The 19,874-nt window shown below is 35.3% G+C and overlaps 1 protein-coding gene across 2 annotated transcripts; it reads right to left on the reverse strand.

The window, feature by feature from the left end:
• Positions 1–5,746: 5,746 nt before the first annotated feature.
• LOC107810913 (TNF receptor-associated factor homolog 1a-like) lies at positions 5,747–17,470 on the reverse strand. 2 transcript variants are annotated; one of them, XM_016635749.2, is made up of 13 exons: positions 17,331–17,470; positions 16,356–16,576; positions 14,966–15,077; positions 13,797–13,885; positions 13,638–13,706; positions 13,422–13,551; positions 12,463–12,621; positions 11,849–12,197; positions 10,958–11,070; positions 10,378–10,522; positions 9,162–9,628; positions 8,886–9,069; positions 5,747–7,377 (listed from the first exon to the last, which is right to left on the reverse strand). In XM_016635749.2, the coding sequence occupies exons 2-13, from the start codon at positions 16,534–16,536 to the stop codon at positions 5,935–5,937; spliced, it is 3,441 nt and encodes a 1,146-aa protein (XP_016491235.1). In that variant the 5' UTR covers positions 16,537–16,576; positions 17,331–17,470; the 3' UTR covers positions 5,747–5,934. The 2 variants fall into 2 exon arrangements, with proteins under 2 accessions (XP_016491235.1, XP_075113078.1); XM_075256977.1 differs by having other exon boundaries at positions 13,638–13,885; positions 17,331–17,466.
• Positions 17,471–19,874: the final 2,404 nt, after the last annotated feature.

Genomic DNA, 19,874 nt, shown 5'->3' on the forward strand with positions numbered 1-19,874 from the left:
GAAAGGGGTTTTAATGTCACAAAGAAAATTCACTATTGATCTTTTAAGAGAGTTTGGATGTATAGATTATCCTTCTATGACTTCTCCTATGGACCCCTCTGTGAAATTAAAGGCTGATGAGGGAGCTCCACTAGCTGACCCTTCTTATTATAGGAAGTTGATTGGCAAACTCAATTTTCTCACTAACACTAGGTTGGACATTGCTTATAGTGTACAACATCTTAGTCAATTCATGCAAAGTCCCAGGGAAACCCATTTGAAGGCAGCATACCTTGTCCTAAGATACTTAAAAGGTGATCCATCCTTGGGCATCTTCCTCAACAACAATGCAAACTATGGAGTAAATGCATTCTGTGATTCAGACTAGGCTACTTGCTCCCAATCTAGAAAATCAGTTAGTGGGTACATTGTGCTGCTTGGTACCAGTCCTATTAGTTGGAAATCTAAGAAGCAGTCTACTATTTCACTATCCTCTGCAGAAGCTGAATATAGGTCCGCTAGAATGGTGGTTGGTGAACTTGTATGGTTGGCAAGACTTCTCAATGAACTTACTGTTCCATTGGCCTTGCCTATCCCCATATTCTGTGATAGCCAAGCTTCTTTACACATAGCAAGAAACCCTGTGTTCCATGAACGAACGAAACATATGGAAATGAATTGTCATTTTGTGAGAGATCAACTACAGGAAGGGCTAGTTTCTCTTCATCATGTTTCTACTAATGACTAGTTAGCTGACATCTTGACCAAGTCTTTAACAGGGATCAAGCATGTTGCACTTCTCAGCAAGTTGGATGTGAGGTCCTCCCCTCCAACTTGAGGGGGGATGTTGAGATTATTGATCTGTAATGCACCATATTTATTCTTTCATTTTTTCATACTTGTATTCATATGTGTATTGGTCATTAGGTAGTTAGTTAGTATTGGGTAATTATACATCCACTATAAATAGGACATCAATTTTGTATTTTTCTTTTTCTTTGAGTTGCAATAATGAAAACAGCTCTTTTCTTTCTAGAAACTTCATTCTTCCGTCTGTTTTTCTCTCTCTGTTGTGCGATCTAATCCGCCATTAGAGCTCACATTGAGCTCACCTCTTTTTCTCTGATTATCCCTAAACTTTCACAACTTAAAGTTTAAGTTAAATATTGTAAAATATTATTCAAATCGATCAAGAGCAAGAGGATTATAACCTTCTTTTTAATTTTTGGGTGGTCTGGAATTCAATCAAATACGCTTTCCAGTACGTATGCAGTACGGTAATCACGCAGTCTCCTATATTTGCCAAAGTCAATAGAAAATATATTATTTTTAGTACATTTTTCAACCTAACCCTCCTAAACTAATGTTGTATTCTGCCCAAGGAATCCATGTCTTTGGATAGGAAATTAAAGGAAAATCAATTCAACCTTCTTACTTCTTGCTACCATTGCCAAGTAACTTAGAAACACATTTTGTCAAAGTCAAAATTAATAGGATTAATAATAAAAACTTAACTCGTTCGTGTTTGAATCACGTACTGTTTTATAGAATTTCTGTGCCTATAAATATACTAAGGTACATTTCGTTATGATTCTCATTATCCCAACAACCTCCAAATATTTGTCTGCCTCCAAAAATAATGGATTCAGTTAGAAAATTCATTTCATTATTTCTTATTATTATCTCCATTATTCTCACTCAAAATATCTTATTATTAGCAAAAGCATCTAGGCCTATGGGTGTGTTTGAATGGATGACATCGTTGCCAAGAGGCCAAGTTCCATCATCTGGTTCTTCTTCTTGCACCAACATTCCTGATCAAGGTGGCAACGGCTCTTGCCCATAAACTTTAAATCTTCGCTCTGCCCAATCAAGACGAGTCCAAAATAAAATTGTTCCGTTTTTCTTCTTGTTCTTCAATCAGTATATGATCGACTTTTCATAGGATCGCCGGGCATGTCTATCACCGCGTGTGCATGTAGTATTTTATCCATAAATACTAGTAAGGAAACTTACGAGTTTCTCCTTACGGAAACGGATGGTCTGTAGCAACCACGACTCGAATTATCGGTCGTTGGGAATCCTTACAAGACGGATGAAATCTCTTATTTCCACAGCCTAAAATACCCTTCAATGAATTCTACCGCCTAAAAATCCCTTCGAAGAATGCAGAGAATATCTAACCCTAGTCATCTCTTGTCTTGTGAAAAAACCCTCGTTTTCAATACCCGTAGTAGTTCTTGTATAGACTAGTACTAGGGTTTTAGGAGGAGGACTAGCTAATCGGTTAACGGGCTAATTATAGATGCAATAGCAAGTTTCCAAAGGTGCATGATTGCCTTTTCGTGGTGATATGATCTTTGTCAACCTTCCGTGGCGGCCAGGAAAGCTAAGGAGGAGAAAAAATAGCTTCCTTTTGATGATCATGGACATATAGATGATATGTTTAGAAAATTAATTCTTTGATAGTTTAAGTCTTCTCATTCTTCAATTTATGAATATAGTTGCTTTGTAGTTTTTCTTTAACTTGGAGAAACCATTGAACAAATTATTGGTAAATACAAGTGATTGGTGTAAATAACGATACAGAAATTCATGCCGAAGGCATATATACTTCTTTTGTGTTTCTAACAAGGAAGACGAGTTTTAGATCAACGGTAAAGTTGTTTTCGTGTAATATATAGGTCACAGATTCGAACCGTAAAAGCAGTTATTGATGCTTGCATTAGGGTAGGCTATTTATATTACGCCTTTGGGGTACGGCCCTTTCCCGAATTTGCTTGAAGACGGGATGCTTTGTGCACCGAACTGTTCTTAACATTATAAGATACTACTAGCAGCGTCAGTGTCAAATATGCAGTTTGAACTCGGGGGTGTACAAAGGAAACCGACAAATCGCATCAATCCGATAATCTGAGTCAAACCGTGAAAAAAAAATCGATTATGGTTTGGTTTGATTTGGTTTGGTGTTAGGAAAAAAAAAACTCCGAACATAATTGATTTGGTTTGGTTTTAACTAAAGAAAGTCAAACCGAAAGCAAACCAACCCGATATTACATATATAAAAAATTTAGATATATTTAATATATAAATATAATTATTGTGATGTAATTTATAAATATTGTTTAAATATTTTTATTATTTTATCTTTTAAAGTATTATTTCAAGATTGGACATAGAACTTTTGAATGTTCCAATAAGTTTTATAGCCATTAATATTAGTAACTTAAATAACGCTAACAAAGCCCAAACAAAAATCAAATCAATACTAATGCTAATAAAAGACATTCAATTCAATACTAGGAACGACAATGTATTGAATATCTATTTTTTATTTTACAATGATTTAGATAAAAATGCATAGCCTATTTTTATTTTATTTTTAGCGTTTAGTCATGTAATTAATACTCCCTTATAAGTCTACTTATTTTAGCATGATTTAGTACTTTTAGATTATATTTATTTTTATTATGGCTTTTTAATTAGCAATATTTATATTACATAATTTTATTATCTTTATTGTTGAATATTTTAGGATAATGTCATGACACATCTCATATTTTTGTATTATTTTCTTGGAAAATATCTTATATAGTTGTATCTTACTATGATTAAAGAAATATTTTGAGCACAAGTTATATGTTTTGTGCTACGAAAATTTTACCGAAAATAAATCCCGAATAACCCAAAAATCAGAGAAAAATTGAGATTGAAAAATCCGAGTTTTATTGGTTTGGTTTGATCTTTAAATTTAATAACCCGACACAATTGGTTTGATTTGGTTAATTGCAAAACCCGAACCAACCCGACTTATATACACCCCTACTTTGAACATTAAATTCAAAACTAATTTACGAAGGTATTTCAAAATCTTAGAATTTATATCAAGAACCATATGCTATTTTACCTAACTAATTAAACTATTTGTCGTTCTTTGGAAAAACATTTTAGACAATCGTAAATTTGGAGAAACTCTCTTTTAACTTTTAAGTGGAAGATGACTAAGCGTGCAACAAAAAGGCACATAGTATTTAATTGCATGAAAATAAATAAAATTAAGAAACAAACATATTGCGTATCGATATTAAAGAAATTCTATAAATTGGATACGAGGAAAAGTCCAAGCTGGGTTGTGTTAACAATGCAAAATTGGTGGCTGGTCAAATCTTTATAATTTTAGGGATCAATGCTAAACACCCATCAACAATTTTAAACTCAGTAATTAGCTAATGAGCAATTAATGACTGAGTAATTAGTACTTTAAGCAAATATGCATACTCAATCTTAAATTTGCCAAGTTTATGATTTTTGCAGCTGCCTAAATTGACTAAAGAGATAAAAAGAGTTGATGATAAACTGAAATTTTAATTAATAGTCTAATGCTAAGCAACTATAATTGACCATATAGAAAGGATATTTAGTAATGGATTGAAGGATTAATTATATTATTAATTGCTATAACATATCGCCTTTGCGTGCAATTATTAAAATGGTTTATCGTAGGTAAATTTCATTCAAGGGAATTTATTTTGTTCAAATGGCTGGTTAAAAAAAAGGATCATTTAAAAGACAGCTCAGAAATCAGAATTATGTCATAATGATCATCTAATCTCTTCGTGATTTCTTGAAACTTTATATTGTGTCCGGCGAATTATATATGTTTTTGGATATAAACTTGAAATTAACTTTTTTCCTCGTACTTGATCTTTAATAGAACAAAATTGATGCTAACGGTAATGGTGAATACAATGAGATGTAACTTAGTGTATTTATGGGCAGGGAAATTCTAAGTAGGACGTGTTCCAGTGACTAATAAGTTACTTTTTTTTTTTATTATTCTATTTTTTTTTTTTTACTTTAATTTGGCAAAATTTGTTATCAAGTGTTGACTTGGCAATGGTACGTACTACGTAGTAAGAAGTAAGAAGGTTGAATTGTTATTCCTTTTTGTTTCCAATCCAAAGACGCAAATGCTTGGGCACAAAAAGCCTCTTTTAAAGAAAGTTTGGTTGAAAAATGTATTAGGAATAATGGGATTGAATAATTCTGATTTTGGAAAATAACAAGGAGCTTGCTTGATATTCGTACTGCGTACGTGGAAATTAAAGTAAAAAGGGATTATGCATAATTTGCCGATTCTAAAAGATATTCAAGTTTCTGTGTTTCTTTTCTGAACCAATGGTTGGATTTAGGGAACTCACTACTTTCAACTTAGTTTTGCATTAACACTAACAGTTACCAATCAAGATATGAGGGGAAACAATCAGAAATAACCAAATTTATAGCTGTTAATTTAAAATAACTACAATTTCAAAGGTAATCAAAAATTAGCCACTTTTTCATATAAAGATAAAATCTAAAGATAAACACCCTTAAAAATCCGGAAAACTTACGTCATCATATGCTGGAGTTCGAATTTTACATATAAAAACTCCAACATAATGTGTTGAAGATCCAGCATAATATGCTAGAAGTTTATATGCAGGAAAACTTCCCGTGTGCTAGAATTCCAACATAATATACTAAAATTTTAAACGCATGAACTCCATAATCTAGCATATTATGTTGGAACTTATGTTTCAGCAAAATAGTAACTATTATGCGATGACTTTACAAGCGCCGGCTATTCTTCAATTATCAATCCGAAAATTGCCTATCTCGTGCTATTTTCTGGAGAGAAAAAAGGACCATATTACCAGACTTCAAGAAATAGAAGGCCAAACTTCTAAACATCAGATCCCCCAATTGGGGTGATAAAAAAGCCACATTTTCAAAGCTAATAAAAATGGAAACCAAGAAAGGCAGAATCACTCTTTACAAAATGTTTCCTTGCCAGAGGATTACAACCTCCTCCGCAACTCCAACGACCACACTCTCCTCCAGTACATTATTATAACGGAATACAGCCTAAACACTAATGGCCTATGCTCCGCCCCATCGATAGAGCTGAACTAGTCAAAGACCATTTGGAGGCCTATATACTCCATAGCCATTTACTCCACAAGCCACGTTCGAGTAGTCAGGAACGTGATATGGGTAACTAGGATCATTTTCCACATTCCTCATTCCAAGAAATGATGGATCAGAACCCATCATTTGCCACTGGTTAGGAACTAAACCATCAATCTGCCCACTTATAAACCGTGGATTAGGCTGCCGAATCATATCCCTATTAACACTATCAAAAGGGCCTCCGGAAAAACTATGCTGGATTTCATCATGATAACTTCGTGTTCGCTCAAATCTACAGGAACTTGTTGAGGGACCTAGATCAGCAGCAGGCATCCCAATATCACCAGGGAAAGAGAAATGCCGATTCAGATGGTGTGACCCATTGTTATAACTTTGATGAAAGCCTGTGTTGGGCATCGAAGTCCTTCCAATTCCATGCTCATCATCAAGCAAGTCGTTGATGATATCAAGATGTGGAAATTCATCGGCCAGTGCACTTTGAGACTGGCGTCCAGACGTGCAGGCTGGAAACTCGGATGGGATATGATCATGTGTTCTGCTGTTTACAGGCTTGAACAAATCAAAGTTTTGAAACTCGTTTCTCATAGAAGCATGGTCCCGGGACATACTCCTGCTGTCCCTCTGGGAACTCTCCCATTGCAGTCCATTCTGGAGGGTATCATGATTCATCATTCCATATGAAAAACTTGGTCTGATACAACTAGGTTCTATTCTTTCTGAGCCTTGTGGTAAAAATGACGGCCCAGAAATCAGTGAAGGTGATTGAGGATATGACTGTGAACTGTTAACCACTGGACTTGGAGAATAGGGTTGACTAAAACCAGCCGAACTTCCAGAAACAGGATTGCCCACAATTGCATTTCGATAGGACTGAGGAACATAACTGTGTGTTGCTGGTGACGGGTCAGAGCCCAATTGACCAGCTGCACTCACTGAACGGGCCAGTAATGGCGATGCCGGAACCATGGAAACAACAGGGGTAGCAGGCCTAGGCCCAGGTACTACAGGAGCACTCAAGGGTCTGGACAGGGCAGGAACTTGTGATTTGGGTTTTTCAGTTGTCGCAGAGGAAGTCACTTGACGAGATTGGAAGTTCTGAGGTGTAATAGATACTGAATGCACCGAAGGCTTCTCTGCCGCGTGTCGTTCTAAAACTTTATGAGGATCAGCCTTCGACAACACAGCAGTTTCAGCTGAATTAGCCAACGTTGTCGATTTATGAGTCAGCTTAGGACTTTCCAAAGACAATCTTTTAACAAAATTTGGATCACTTGTGACCGAGACCTTTAGTTCTGACTTCGACTGAACGGCAGATGCTGCACTTTTTGGAGGGCTTCTAGGAGGAGACATGACATGTGGCTTCTCCAAGAGAGGTCTCTGTGTATCAGCCTCTGTCAGCTTTCTCTGCTGTGAAACTACTATTTTCTGCATACAACAAGAAAACGTGGCAATGAAAGTTGGAACTCGCTGAAAAGAACATAAACAGAATCATGGCATCCACAGTAAAGAAATTGCCCTCAAAAACCCAAAAAAAGGAACTTCCTTAACAAAAAAACAAGGATACCCAAGAAAAAAAAAACATGGTAGTTTACCAATATTTCAGGAATACATTGTGTTTTGCACGAATAGAAAGAAGAACAGGACACTCAGCTTGCAAGATTTTTTTTCATCTCCTTTCTGTTAACTATATAAACATGAACGAAATGCTGAAAAGGGAGTGAAGGAGTTAAAACCCCAAAAAGGAAAAAAAGATGAAATATGCTCGAGTGTTATGACTCACAATACTCAGCAAAAGATTTTTTGATTTTTTCTAGGATGAAATCAAGTCAACGGGTAAAAGATTAATAGCCTGTTGAAAAGTGCTTTTTTAAAAGTACTTATGGTGAGAAGTAGTTTGTGTTTGGCTAATTAATTTGAAAAACACTTCTAAGCAGCAATTAGTGTTTGGTCAAGCTTTTAAAAAGCGCTTCTAAGTGTATTTTTCTCAAAAGTACTTCTCAAAAAAGTGTTTCGAGGAAGAACAGGGGCGGCTCAATAGCATCCGAGGCCTAAAGCAAAGACTTAATAAGAGGCCTTATATATATATATATATATATTGAGCACCGTTATCCGAAAAATTAGACAAGTGAGTATGTGAAATGAAAAAAAATGAGAACTAGATTTTATAAAGTATAAAAAATTGAATGAATTTAACGTTGATTGCATCACAACTGAAATGAGCGAACCCATAAAACATACTTACTCCGTCCAACCTTATGTGATACCTTTATTTAAGTCACTCCCCTTTCTTTATTTGATAATAATTCAACTTTGATTTTTTTACCCTTAATGGGATGATTTCTAGCCATATAAGTTTCTATGGTTTGTTTTAGATCACAAGCTAAAATTTTCCTTTATTTTATAAACTCCATGTCTAGTCAAACATCTTCATATAAATTAAGACAGAGGGAGTATAATTTATGTGAAGAAAATAAATGATAAGTTAGATTATCAGATATATTTACGTGACTAACTAATGAATAGAGAAATATAATTTAGTAAAAACGTAAAATAAGATTGACAAAAAATATTTTTGTTATAGGAATATTAATTAGAGGAAGATATTAAGTTATTAAAAATTAATAATAAAATACTAAGAAATAATTATATAAATAATATACTATATATAGAGAAATTTTGGGGCCCTTAAATTCTTGGGGCCTAAAGCAAGTGCTTCACTTGCTTTAGGGTCTGGCCGTCCCCGGGAAGAAGCTACTTTTTTCTGCTTCTCCAAAACTGCTTCTGCTTTTACTCAAAATCACTTTTTTTTTCTTCTAAACGCTTGGCCAAACACTTCAACTTTGAAGGAAAAAAAAAAGCATTAAAAAGTGCTTTTCAACTTGGAGAAGCTTGGCCAAACAGGCTATAATGCATAATGGGAGAAGAAGACAAACCTTCTTCACCACTTCCTGCTCGTGCGAATGCGCAATAGCCTGAGACTCGGATCTAGTTGGCCCATAACTTACAGCTGTATCACTCAGCCGCCCTGCATCTGGAAGAGCATCTACTGGCTGACTATGCGTTTCACTAGCGCAGTCAGCTGCATTACTGGTTGATTTGCTTCTGTGGTTAGCCACTCTAAAAAGTCGACACACCAGGAATTAGAATAACAACAGATATCATGAAAGATAATCAAATGGATGCCAAAAAAATAAATTATAGAAGGTCACCTGCTGGGTGATTTCTGGTTTTTATGGTTCGAAGTCCCTCTGTAAGGCGCATTCGTAGCTGCTGAAGGGACTGAGTCAGTAGAACACGTTGATGAACTATCATCCATAACAGAAAGACTTTTTCCTGAAATTCCATTCTGTACAGATGAAAGGCCACTCAATCCACTGCAGCTAGTTTCTGTTGAAGGACGCATTTCAGAGGTGTCAGTATCCCAGTTGACAGGACTTGCGCCTCTGTCCTCAAAATCAGGATGGTTTGCTTCTGGGACACAATCAACTGAATCAGAAATGTCCGAAACATCTTCCAGTATATCTGTTTTTCCCAATGCTGCCTCTGGCTCCTCAGTCTCATAGTCATTTCCATCACCGATACACCCATCTCGTTCAGCCTTCTCTTGCTCGATAACACAAATTTTCTCATCCCTCCCCTTATCCTTTGTTTTGCGATTATTCTTTTTCTGTTTACCCTGAAATACAAGGTAAGAATGATAAAATGTATTTACACAATATCCCCAAAAAAGCACTTTCTTCAGGAGGTGAAAAGGATAAATACTTTCACTAAGCCTCAACGGACAGTTAAGAGCTCGCACACCAACTAGTTGACAAAGTCTACAACTTTGAAACTGTCTCAACACAGATTCTTGTCAAAAAAAAATTAACCCTCTTTCGTTCTTCTCTTTTTCTTTTTCTTTTTCTTTTTCATTTTTTTTCCTCTGTTGGGGATCCCAGAACATTCAGTTCTACTACTATATCACATGCTTTTTTACACATTTGTGTAAGCAACTTTTATCAGCCAAGCTTTAATGACCATATCTTGAACAAAAAAATTTAGGTGGTGCAATGGCAGAATATACAATTATCTGATATACAGTATAGAAACTACATTAGTTGATGCCAATAATTGAAAGCCAGGACATGGTTTTCAATTGAGCTGACATAAAGAGCTCCTTGCTTCAGCATTTCCTAATTCCTTCAAGGCTATAACCACAATTTGCGCATAAAAGGAATTACAAGCAAAGGCTAACTTTGCCCCTCGACAAAGTTAAATAGCTGATAGCAGAGACTCAAACTCTAATACCAACGCTGCAGGAGCTTTTTTTAAAAACAATGATCTGTAGCCTCACTTAAACAGATGTTCCCGTAAATTGTAAATAAAAAATATTTCAGATATCTTAACTGTGTAATCAAATACCATAATCATATGCAAGGACAATACCTGCTTTTTCTTTGACTTCTTTTCCTTGTCAGACGCTTTTTTAGCTTTCAGCTCAGTTTCAGCCAGCCAAGAAGCCTCTTCTTCACGGATGAGCTCTTCTTGCCTCTTTAAAGCAACAGCTTCCTGATATGCGACCTCAATTTTACTACAGAAGGAAATAACCAAGTCATTTTTTTAATCAGTATATTCAAGTCATTGTTCCATTTCAAAAAAACAAAAAAAAAATTCAAGTAATTGTTAACCATCAAAAAGTGCAGTATGACAACTACCCACAAATTAGACAAAGTGGACGAGCTTTGCCTCTCATTACACGATATTAGGTACAACATCATCCCACATCAATGCAGAAAATGCAGTTGACAATGCAGCTGCTTCCAAATTTGAGGTTTGCAAATCTAGTTAGATCTCTTCTAACTTTAAAAGTCGGCAAAACTAATTAGTGTGTTAGACTGCCTCTACTGTTAAAAGTTTCCAAAAGACCCTGACGCAATACAAATGGAATCCAAAGCAGAAGCTATGTTTAGCCATTTCAATAGCAGCAATCACAGTTAATAGCAACTAATTGATTAACGTAGTTTACCTGAAAATATGTGCAAGGACAAATATCTCAATTGTTCGACGACCTAGTTCAGTTAGGCGCCTCTCGTCACGCACAATGGAATCTTTGTTGAAGTCTTCTCCTGAAGCACCATCCTAAAACAAAGAATAGTAGGATAAGTACTTGTCTTCCTTCCCCTTTTTTTTCCCAGGAGTGGGGGAACAAATTCCCCAGTGATACACCAAAAAGAAAGGAAGTAAGAGAAGTGACTCTGACTAAAGTAACTCTTGGCCCATATTTACAATTTTTCAGTTATGCTAGGCATTGAAATAGGACCCAATTCAAATGTCATCCATAAAAAACATAGTTCACTCACAATTATTGACCCTGTTTCATGACAAAAGCTCAATCTCATTCTTACTGACTTTCATGGCTTATCCACAAAAGCAGTTTGAGATATATCCAAACACGTTAAGGAATCATAACATAAGTACAACAACAACAACAACAACAACAACAACAACCCAGTATAATCCCACTTAGTGGGGTCTGGGGAGGGTAGTGTGTACGCAGACCTTACCCCTACCCTAGGGTAGAGAGACTGTTTCCAAATAGACCCCCGACATCCTTCCCTCCAAGAACTTCCCACCTTGCTCTTGGGGAGACTCGAACTCACAACCTCTCGGTTGGAAGTGGGAGTTGCTTACCATCAGAGCAACCCCTCTTGTCTACATAAGTGTGTCCACAAATAGGAAATATTACTGAAGCATATTTATCTCTCACAAAACCTTTGACAGAAGGGCTAATCTATATTTCACAAAAATCCAAAAATAAATCCAAGAGCAGCAATAACAAGAAACTGTCATACAATATTCAAGCCATAAATTTGGAACATTTCAGAATAGAGCTTCAACCACTGATTGTGTCACTTACCTTTGTACGGTTCTGGGGACCTTTCTCATCCTTTGGAGGCAGCGGTTCCAAGGCAGCCCTCTCAAGCAATAGCAAGACATCATCGACCAAGACAAACATGTCTTCATCCAAACGAACAATAGGAACGAGTTGTTCTTCTGCATCCAAATATTTCCCCTTACCTTTCTTGCCTCTAGTATGGCCTTCAATAGCCTTAAGCCCACTGTACAAAGAGTCCATCACCAGAGTAGATGTAACCTCTTTTTCAATGAAGAAGTGCTTGACAATCACTTTCAAAATCGAATCTGATTTCTCCCGAGACATGCAGCACCTAGAATTTTGGTCCATTCCCAGCCAAAAAGCACAGAAACTGCATTTCCATGTCATGTGAGAAGTCAGTATTCTATGATAAAATGCTAAAAAAATCAAAAATCTAAAAGCGAGCACATATAGCATTGCCTACATGAGGATTATGGAGAACAAATATGTCATTCAACAGAAAACTTATCCACATCCACCACCACAATTAAAGAGCTAAATAAGACACCACAAAACTTAGATATTAGAATCTAGAGAACTATCAAGGCTAACAGTCTCTAGAACCAGGTAAGCAATAGAGAAAATTTACAGCATACCTCGACCATCTAGCTTTATCCTCTATCAACTTTCCAAGTCTTCCTCTCCGCTCTTCAACAAAACGGCGGCAAATCTGTTCAACATTGGTCAAATATACTCTAACAAGCTCCCTCCTATATTGACAGTCAAGGCAACGAAAGGGACGATCCGCTCTCTCCCTGCAAACAAAGAACACAGCCCAGAATCACCATTTGAGATCCATCACAACATCCATGGAACAAGTTAAGAATTCTCAATATTATATAAAATAGATATTGAGTAGCAACAATCGCGTCTCCTAGGTCTACTTTGGTGTAAGTTATGGTATCCAAACACTGTTATACACAAAGTAGCAACATTTCTAAATGTTATTGTGTCCATATTAAAAACCATGTTTAACATGACCCTCACAGACATACCACAAACCCGCTCCACACACAAATCATTGATCTCCCAACTTTTCCTTTCTTCGTTTGACCACAAATATATATATGACATCATAATGTTTGAAGACTACTATATCTGTATCTCATTCTTCCTGATATATACAAAGCCTAATAACACTAATGAAACTATCTCTGCAAGGAAAAGATGATGAGTTATAAAGGTAATGGGTTATAACCATGAATTTTGATGCAAGAATGTCTTTTAGTTCCATTTGAATCCAGTGTTGTAAATCAAACAGTTAATAAAACATCAATGCCAGCATGTCCATGTCAAACATTTATGGCATGTTCACATACATGTTGACATCATCCTGTTTGATAAAAATTTATAGGGGAACACCTATGTTGAACGAAAGGTCGAACCAACTAGCACTTTCAAATCTTCACATGCAAGCATGAAGAGGAATCACATCGACTTAGACTAGCAAATGGTGGTGGAAAAACATACTATTGTCTCACCTTGCTATCGGTTGATGTAAGATACAGAAATTGGTACAAAATTATAAAATAGGGAGATCAAAGTGAGAAAAGACCTGATAACTTGAACTTGAGCTTTAATTATGAGGGTATCAGCATCAATAAACCCTTCTAAAACTTTTGAAAGCTCCATAAACTTTTTCCAACCCCAATCATGCTCTTTCTTCCAGAAACGATGTAATGTATCTGCAGAAATTTGCAACTGTATTTTAACACGAACATGCAAGGACTTCAATAGATCCATCACAAAAGACCATATGTAATGTACCCACCTGAATACTTGGATTTCTTAGGATCTTTGTTCACCACAGCAATAGTGAATTGAGCAAAATGACTCCAACCTGTTTTTATCAAAAGACAAGAAAACATCAACAACACAGCTACAGCAACACTTGAAGATAGGTTTGGGTGAACTACCAACATTATCACACCTGGAAGGAGCTTGTCATGATTAGCCACACACAGAAACAAAGAGAGATGATTGCAGACATCGCATCCTTGAGGGTAAATCAAAATATACCTGTTGCCACCAGTTTGATCATATCAAATATTTGTTAGTAATTTTATAATTCCTGAAACAGATAATTCTCATTCAATGAGAGGAATAAACAAGTATACAAGATTACAGTAAGCTTCAATTAAGGGTGTAAGAATATCAAACTTCGTACAACCCAAACTCCAAACATAAGATGAAGCAAGATAAACAGCGTCTATAATTACCTCTATGTCAATGAAAAAGGAGAACCTAGTGAACAAACTCAAGCTGGCATCAGCCTATTCTCTAAGAGTAAACTAACAGTGTTTGCAGTCATGCAATTTCTCTCAGAAAAAGATAGCGCAAGAGTGCAGGGAAGAAGCTCCTGTAATTTTCTCAGGTAATCATTCATCTACCCCAGGAAGTAAAAATGAATTTACTTGTTTATATTCATCCAATTTCAAAGGGGATTGTAAAGATGACCTAGACAAACTGCATGCCCCTCTGCTTTTACTTCCTTAGAACATCACCGGAAAACCCTTTTCTTCTTCTCTTTTGTTACATCCTGCTCTTGGCTGCTTATCTAACCCAACCTAACATGGTCCCAACCAGAAACAGAGTATGCACATGTAACCAACTTACTCCATAACTTACTTCGTAACTTTCTATTACAAGATAAGTTGTGCACCCATCTCATTTTACTTCCTAACAGAGAACTGGGAATAGACCATCCCTCTTCTCTTATTTACATCCTGGCTCCTCTTCTAAACCAATGTAACATCATCCAAACTAATAGAAAAGGGTCCATACATAACTTTATCCACAAACTTACTTCCTAACTCAACAGGTAGAAGATAGAAAGTCGAATTTTTCCTATTACAATTTACTTTATCCAAGTAAATAGTGGAAAACCATTAACATATGAAAAGCAGCAGCAGGTAGCTTTTGAAATGGATAGACACTGGACAGACAGCATTTTGCTCGTTGAACAATACATATCTCGTTCTACAAGTAGTTGAAAGATGAGAACACATTAAATACTTTCCGGTTAAAGGAAAGATGAGAACACATATAAGGGAACCGAACAAGTATATTCACAAATAATTCTTGCCAAAGATATCATACCATTTGAAGCCTCCGACCTCAAATGCATTACTCCGAAGTTCTCTCTTGTTAATTTGTGAAAACTTATCAATCTTCCAGGTATATTTCCCATAAAGCTCGGAAGGTTTAGGTCCTAAGAAAATAAAAGAGGATAACTGAATAAATAAATCAAAGGTGCTTCCGATAAGCACGCAGAACGGTAGAAGGATACAAAAGGACAGAGCTAGTTAAGTGTAAAGAAGAAACTTCTGAAGAAATACCAATAGTCTCACAGCCTAGAGGCAGTTAAAAACACATGCATTATCGAAATCAGGTCGAAAAACAGTTACACATAGTTACTGTTGCCTCTTTTTAATCAACAGTATAACATCCCCACCACTAACCCTGAATGAAAAGCACATATAAAATGGAGTCAAGCAACTATAGTAGAAAACTACTCTTCAATAATGATGTAAATGGATCTCATCATATCACAATTGTGAAAAACCAAATTCCACAGCAGAGAAGTTACTTCTTGTAGAATCCATTTCACATTATTGCTTAGGTCAGAGATAGCAGTAGTAATATCAATGGTCATGTAACCTCCAAGAATTTACACTAGACGTGTTCACTTTTCATTTAGAGACTTGGAAAAGGACAACAAGCTAGGTTGGAGTGCACTATCAGCGGCTTTGGTGACAATATAAGAGCTCACAGAGGTAGAGATGGTAAGGATAAAGAATTACGAAACTGATTAAGGAGAAAGAAATATGTGTGTGCATGGTCTACTATCAAATAGCCAGGAAGTATTGGCAACGAGATGGTTATATTGAAAACCAACAGCATATGCAAGGGTAACCAGCAATTAGTAGGCAATGATAAACATTCTAAGGGTTCATCTTCAAAATCAATCATGTCTCCATCAAATAACATCTAACTGAAAACCATCTCAAACTTAAAAAGTGAATATTACAGGTATATTTAATAAGCAATGATTGACATTCTAAGGATTCATCTTTAAAGTAAGCAAGCAGTTCACTAAATATGAAGAAGACATTAAACTGATTAAACACTATTAACAAGACTCAGACTCAGTGATATTCAGAGTTCTGAAACCAAAGAAGACTGTCAATCCAAAAATAAGTATGCAGTGATTACGCTCATTTTTGCAGAAAAGAAATTAATGGTGGATTCAGATACGTCTGTCATGAACCAATCCAAGCAACTGACAATTATTACATGAATGGTCCAACTTCCCCCAACAAAGTACTAGTCTCCTGATACTCATTCCCCAATTATGACACTTAAAGAAACCAACAGAACTATTCTTATACGGAAAAAGAACACTGAAAATTGCAAGCAACATCTGTCAAGAATTGAAAGAAGACTTCAGAATTACAAAGAAAAACATTGAAACAGGCAAGCAGCATACCAGCATCTTCATCATCATCACTATCCCAGTAAGGAGGCGATGTGGACGGAGTTCCATTCTCCAACTGCTCCGAAGACCTCCATTCGGCCAACGCTTCACTAGATTGGCATCTCTGCTGGCCATTTGACACTCCCTCCAACGACCGCCCCGTACCAGCTTCCTCAGATGCACTTGAAGCCATTCTCACCCCACAACTCCCACCAAATTATTAAAAGCTTCACCTTTCTCATCCAAAAATAATTACACCCCATTAAAAATACAAACAAAAACCTTTCTTTCCACACCTTTACAGTTTTAAATTAAAAAGGTAAAAGCAATGCAACAAGCTGAATCTGTAGTCAGTGGCGGAGCCACATACAGTGAAGTTGAACACCCTTCGTCTGATAATTATACTAGTGTCGATAGAAAATAATACTGCATATATAGGTCAAAATTACTTTTTTACACATATATTAACGAAATTCCTGGCTTCACCGCTGTCTGAGGTTGTCTAAAACTTCTCAGCGGAACTTATAGTACATACATAAGAATTCTTAAACCTTGGCCAAAATAAAACAATACAAATTTGTACATATTCCAAATAAGGATATATTCCAATTCACAATTACTATACCTGAAACCCCACATTAGAATAACTCCCAATAAACCCTAGTTCAAACCCATCTTCCACAAAATCAAAAGAACCCGAAAATTAAATCAATCAATAAATTCAGATAAACCCAGAAAAATGAATCAATTATTAATTTACCATAAACCCAATTGAACAAAAACCCATAAACCTAATTGAAAATCAACATTCCCAGATCAAAAAAAAACAATAATTCCAAAAAACAACGACAACACAAAATATAAAATAAACCCTAAAACACAATTTTTTTTTAAAAAAGTAAAAGGGGAGCAAAAAAATAAGGAAAATAGTATAATAACATAAATAAAATAAAATTAGGAGAGTAGATCAAGGAAAAAGGAGCAGACCTGAAGCAAAAGAACAAAGCTTTTGTCAATGGAAGCTGTGAAAAAGAAATAAAGAGAGAGAGAGAGAGAGATTTGAGAGGTGGAAGAAGCAGCAGAACAGAGGCGGAAATAAAAAAATATAATTTTTATATATACCCCCTTTATTTCTTATTCTTTTTTAAAAAAAGAATAATTCACATAATTACAGGAAGATGGGTTTGGGTATTGTGTTTGTGTACCTCTCTCTTTATGTATATCTCTTTCTTTAATATTTAGGTTTTCTTTTTCCTTTTTGTTATTTTAAAGGTTTTTTCCTTTATAATTATTTCATGTTTTTTCTCATGTTAATGTATATTTTTAGGATTTTTTCTTCTCTTTTATGATCGAGTGCATAACGATAACTCTATTTATCATTGAACAGGGAATAACTCACATAATATTTTTGCTTTCTTTTAGGGTTTTTCTTTCTATGATGATTTATTTTTCTTTATAATTATTTTATGATTTTTTTCTTGTAGTGACAATTTTATTACTATGCTTGTTCATTTTGTGATGGTATATTCAGAGTGTTTTCTCCTTTATAAGTTTTTTTTTTTTTTTGCTATTTACTAACTTGAATTTGAGGAATTTTTTTGTTAGTCCTTGAGTTAGTAGGAAGATGGGATTTGGGAATAAGGACTTTGCTGTTTATTTCCTCCAAAATAGCCAAAATTACATTACCTTTCTGTCAACAAAAAGAAATTAATATTAGTATTTTTAGCATTTATTAAATTTAAATAATTAAATATGTAGCAAACCCTCCCCTCCTACCCCCTTTCTACCCCACCTCCCACCCCTTGAGGGTCCCTTCATAACCTAGATGCTCTACTCTTAACAGTTAACACTTGTACATGTTAAGGACTTTTGGGGATCTTTTTTTCTTTTTCTTTTTCATGAAGAGGGTTGATATCCTAGTAAAAAAAAATAAAAGTTGATTGGCTAAAATTGGTCCCACCAATTTTAAAATACTGTTTTGGGTTTTTTGGTGAGTTGGGTTGCATTGAGTTTTGGATAAGATCATTGTGACGTTGGACTGATTCATGGGCTATATTTGGGCCGGTCCAATCTATGTATTTGGATGAATTAACCCAAATAGTCGCCTACCCTACTACTTAAATTAAAATTAGCCGATAAATATATAATATATGCATAATTTATATATTGCACATATATATAATTAATGTATAATTTATGTATAAGAAGTAAAAAAATAGACAATTAGTATGGCCGGCTATTTGTGTAAAGATCTTAATTCTTCTATCTCAAAAAAAAAAAGCAAAATACAAAAGAAGAGTTAACCCAAATAGCCGTTCATCCAACCACTTAAATCAAAAATAATCGTTTGAGGTATGATATATGCATAATTTATATTATATATATGTGTGTGTGTATAATTAATATATAATCTCTCTCTCTCTCTCTCTCTCTCTCTCTCTCTCTCTCTCTCTCTCTCTCTATATATATATATATATATATATATATATATATATATATATATATAGCATCATTTGTGTTTAATACCTTCTATATGCAGTACCCCGATTCAAAAGTTTTTCTCTTTTTTATAATCTTTGTATCTCTTTGTGTACATTTATTTGATAGTTATGATGTCCTGACAACACGGTCTAGCCAGTTTTCGGACTGGTCATTCAAAAATAGCAAGCGTTTACCAAGTCAATGAAAAATAGTCACTATTTTGCTGTAATAGAGATCGGTCCAACATAATATACTGGAATTCGGTGCACCTGTGTATGAACTTCCAGCATTAGTATACTTTGCTGGCTCCAGTATATACTGGAGATTGGAGCACCGGTGCTCCAAACTTCAATATATTATGCTGGATCGGTATATTATGCTGGAGTATTTTTTTGAATTTTAAACAGTATTTTCGTTCAGATTTATCTTTACATGAAAAGTAACTAAATTTCAATTATTTTTAAAACTGGGCTATTTTTGAATGACCACTTGTAGATCTGGCTATATTTAAATTTCTCCCATCATAATTGCACTTAGCTAGGAGATACAGAGCAATTAGTTTCCTCTCTCACTCACCCTCTCGTTATATTATAGGAAATAAACATAATTTTATCAGCAAATGCATTAATTTTTCTTGTTTTGAGTTCGATGCATGTAAATTTATAGCAGTGTCAATATTATTAATTTAACAAACCGTTCTATTGGAATTCCTCAGCTAAAATACTTGAGCTATTAAATCCATTAATATAGACACTAGGCATAATTGATATATTTACTACCGTATCATTCTTAATATATTTATCCCATATGTTTTTATAAAGTGCACTAGCAACTTTTTATCTAAAGATGCATCCTATATGCTTGTCATCTTTGTTTTTTTTCTCACCCGGTGTTCGGTATCCGCATTGGAGCCCGACTATATCCGTATTCGCGGCACGTAAAGCCTCATTCGAGGAAAAGCACTTCCTACTAAGGTTTATACGGTCGAAATCGAGCTTGCCTTGGCATGCTAGGTCAGGCTCGGAACATGGCAATAAAGGACTAAAGATC

Source organism: Nicotiana tabacum, chromosome 7 (assembly GCF_000715075.1).
Source record: "Nicotiana tabacum cultivar K326 chromosome 7, ASM71507v2, whole genome shotgun sequence".
NCBI lineage: Eukaryota > Viridiplantae > Streptophyta > Magnoliopsida > Solanales > Solanaceae > Nicotiana > Nicotiana tabacum.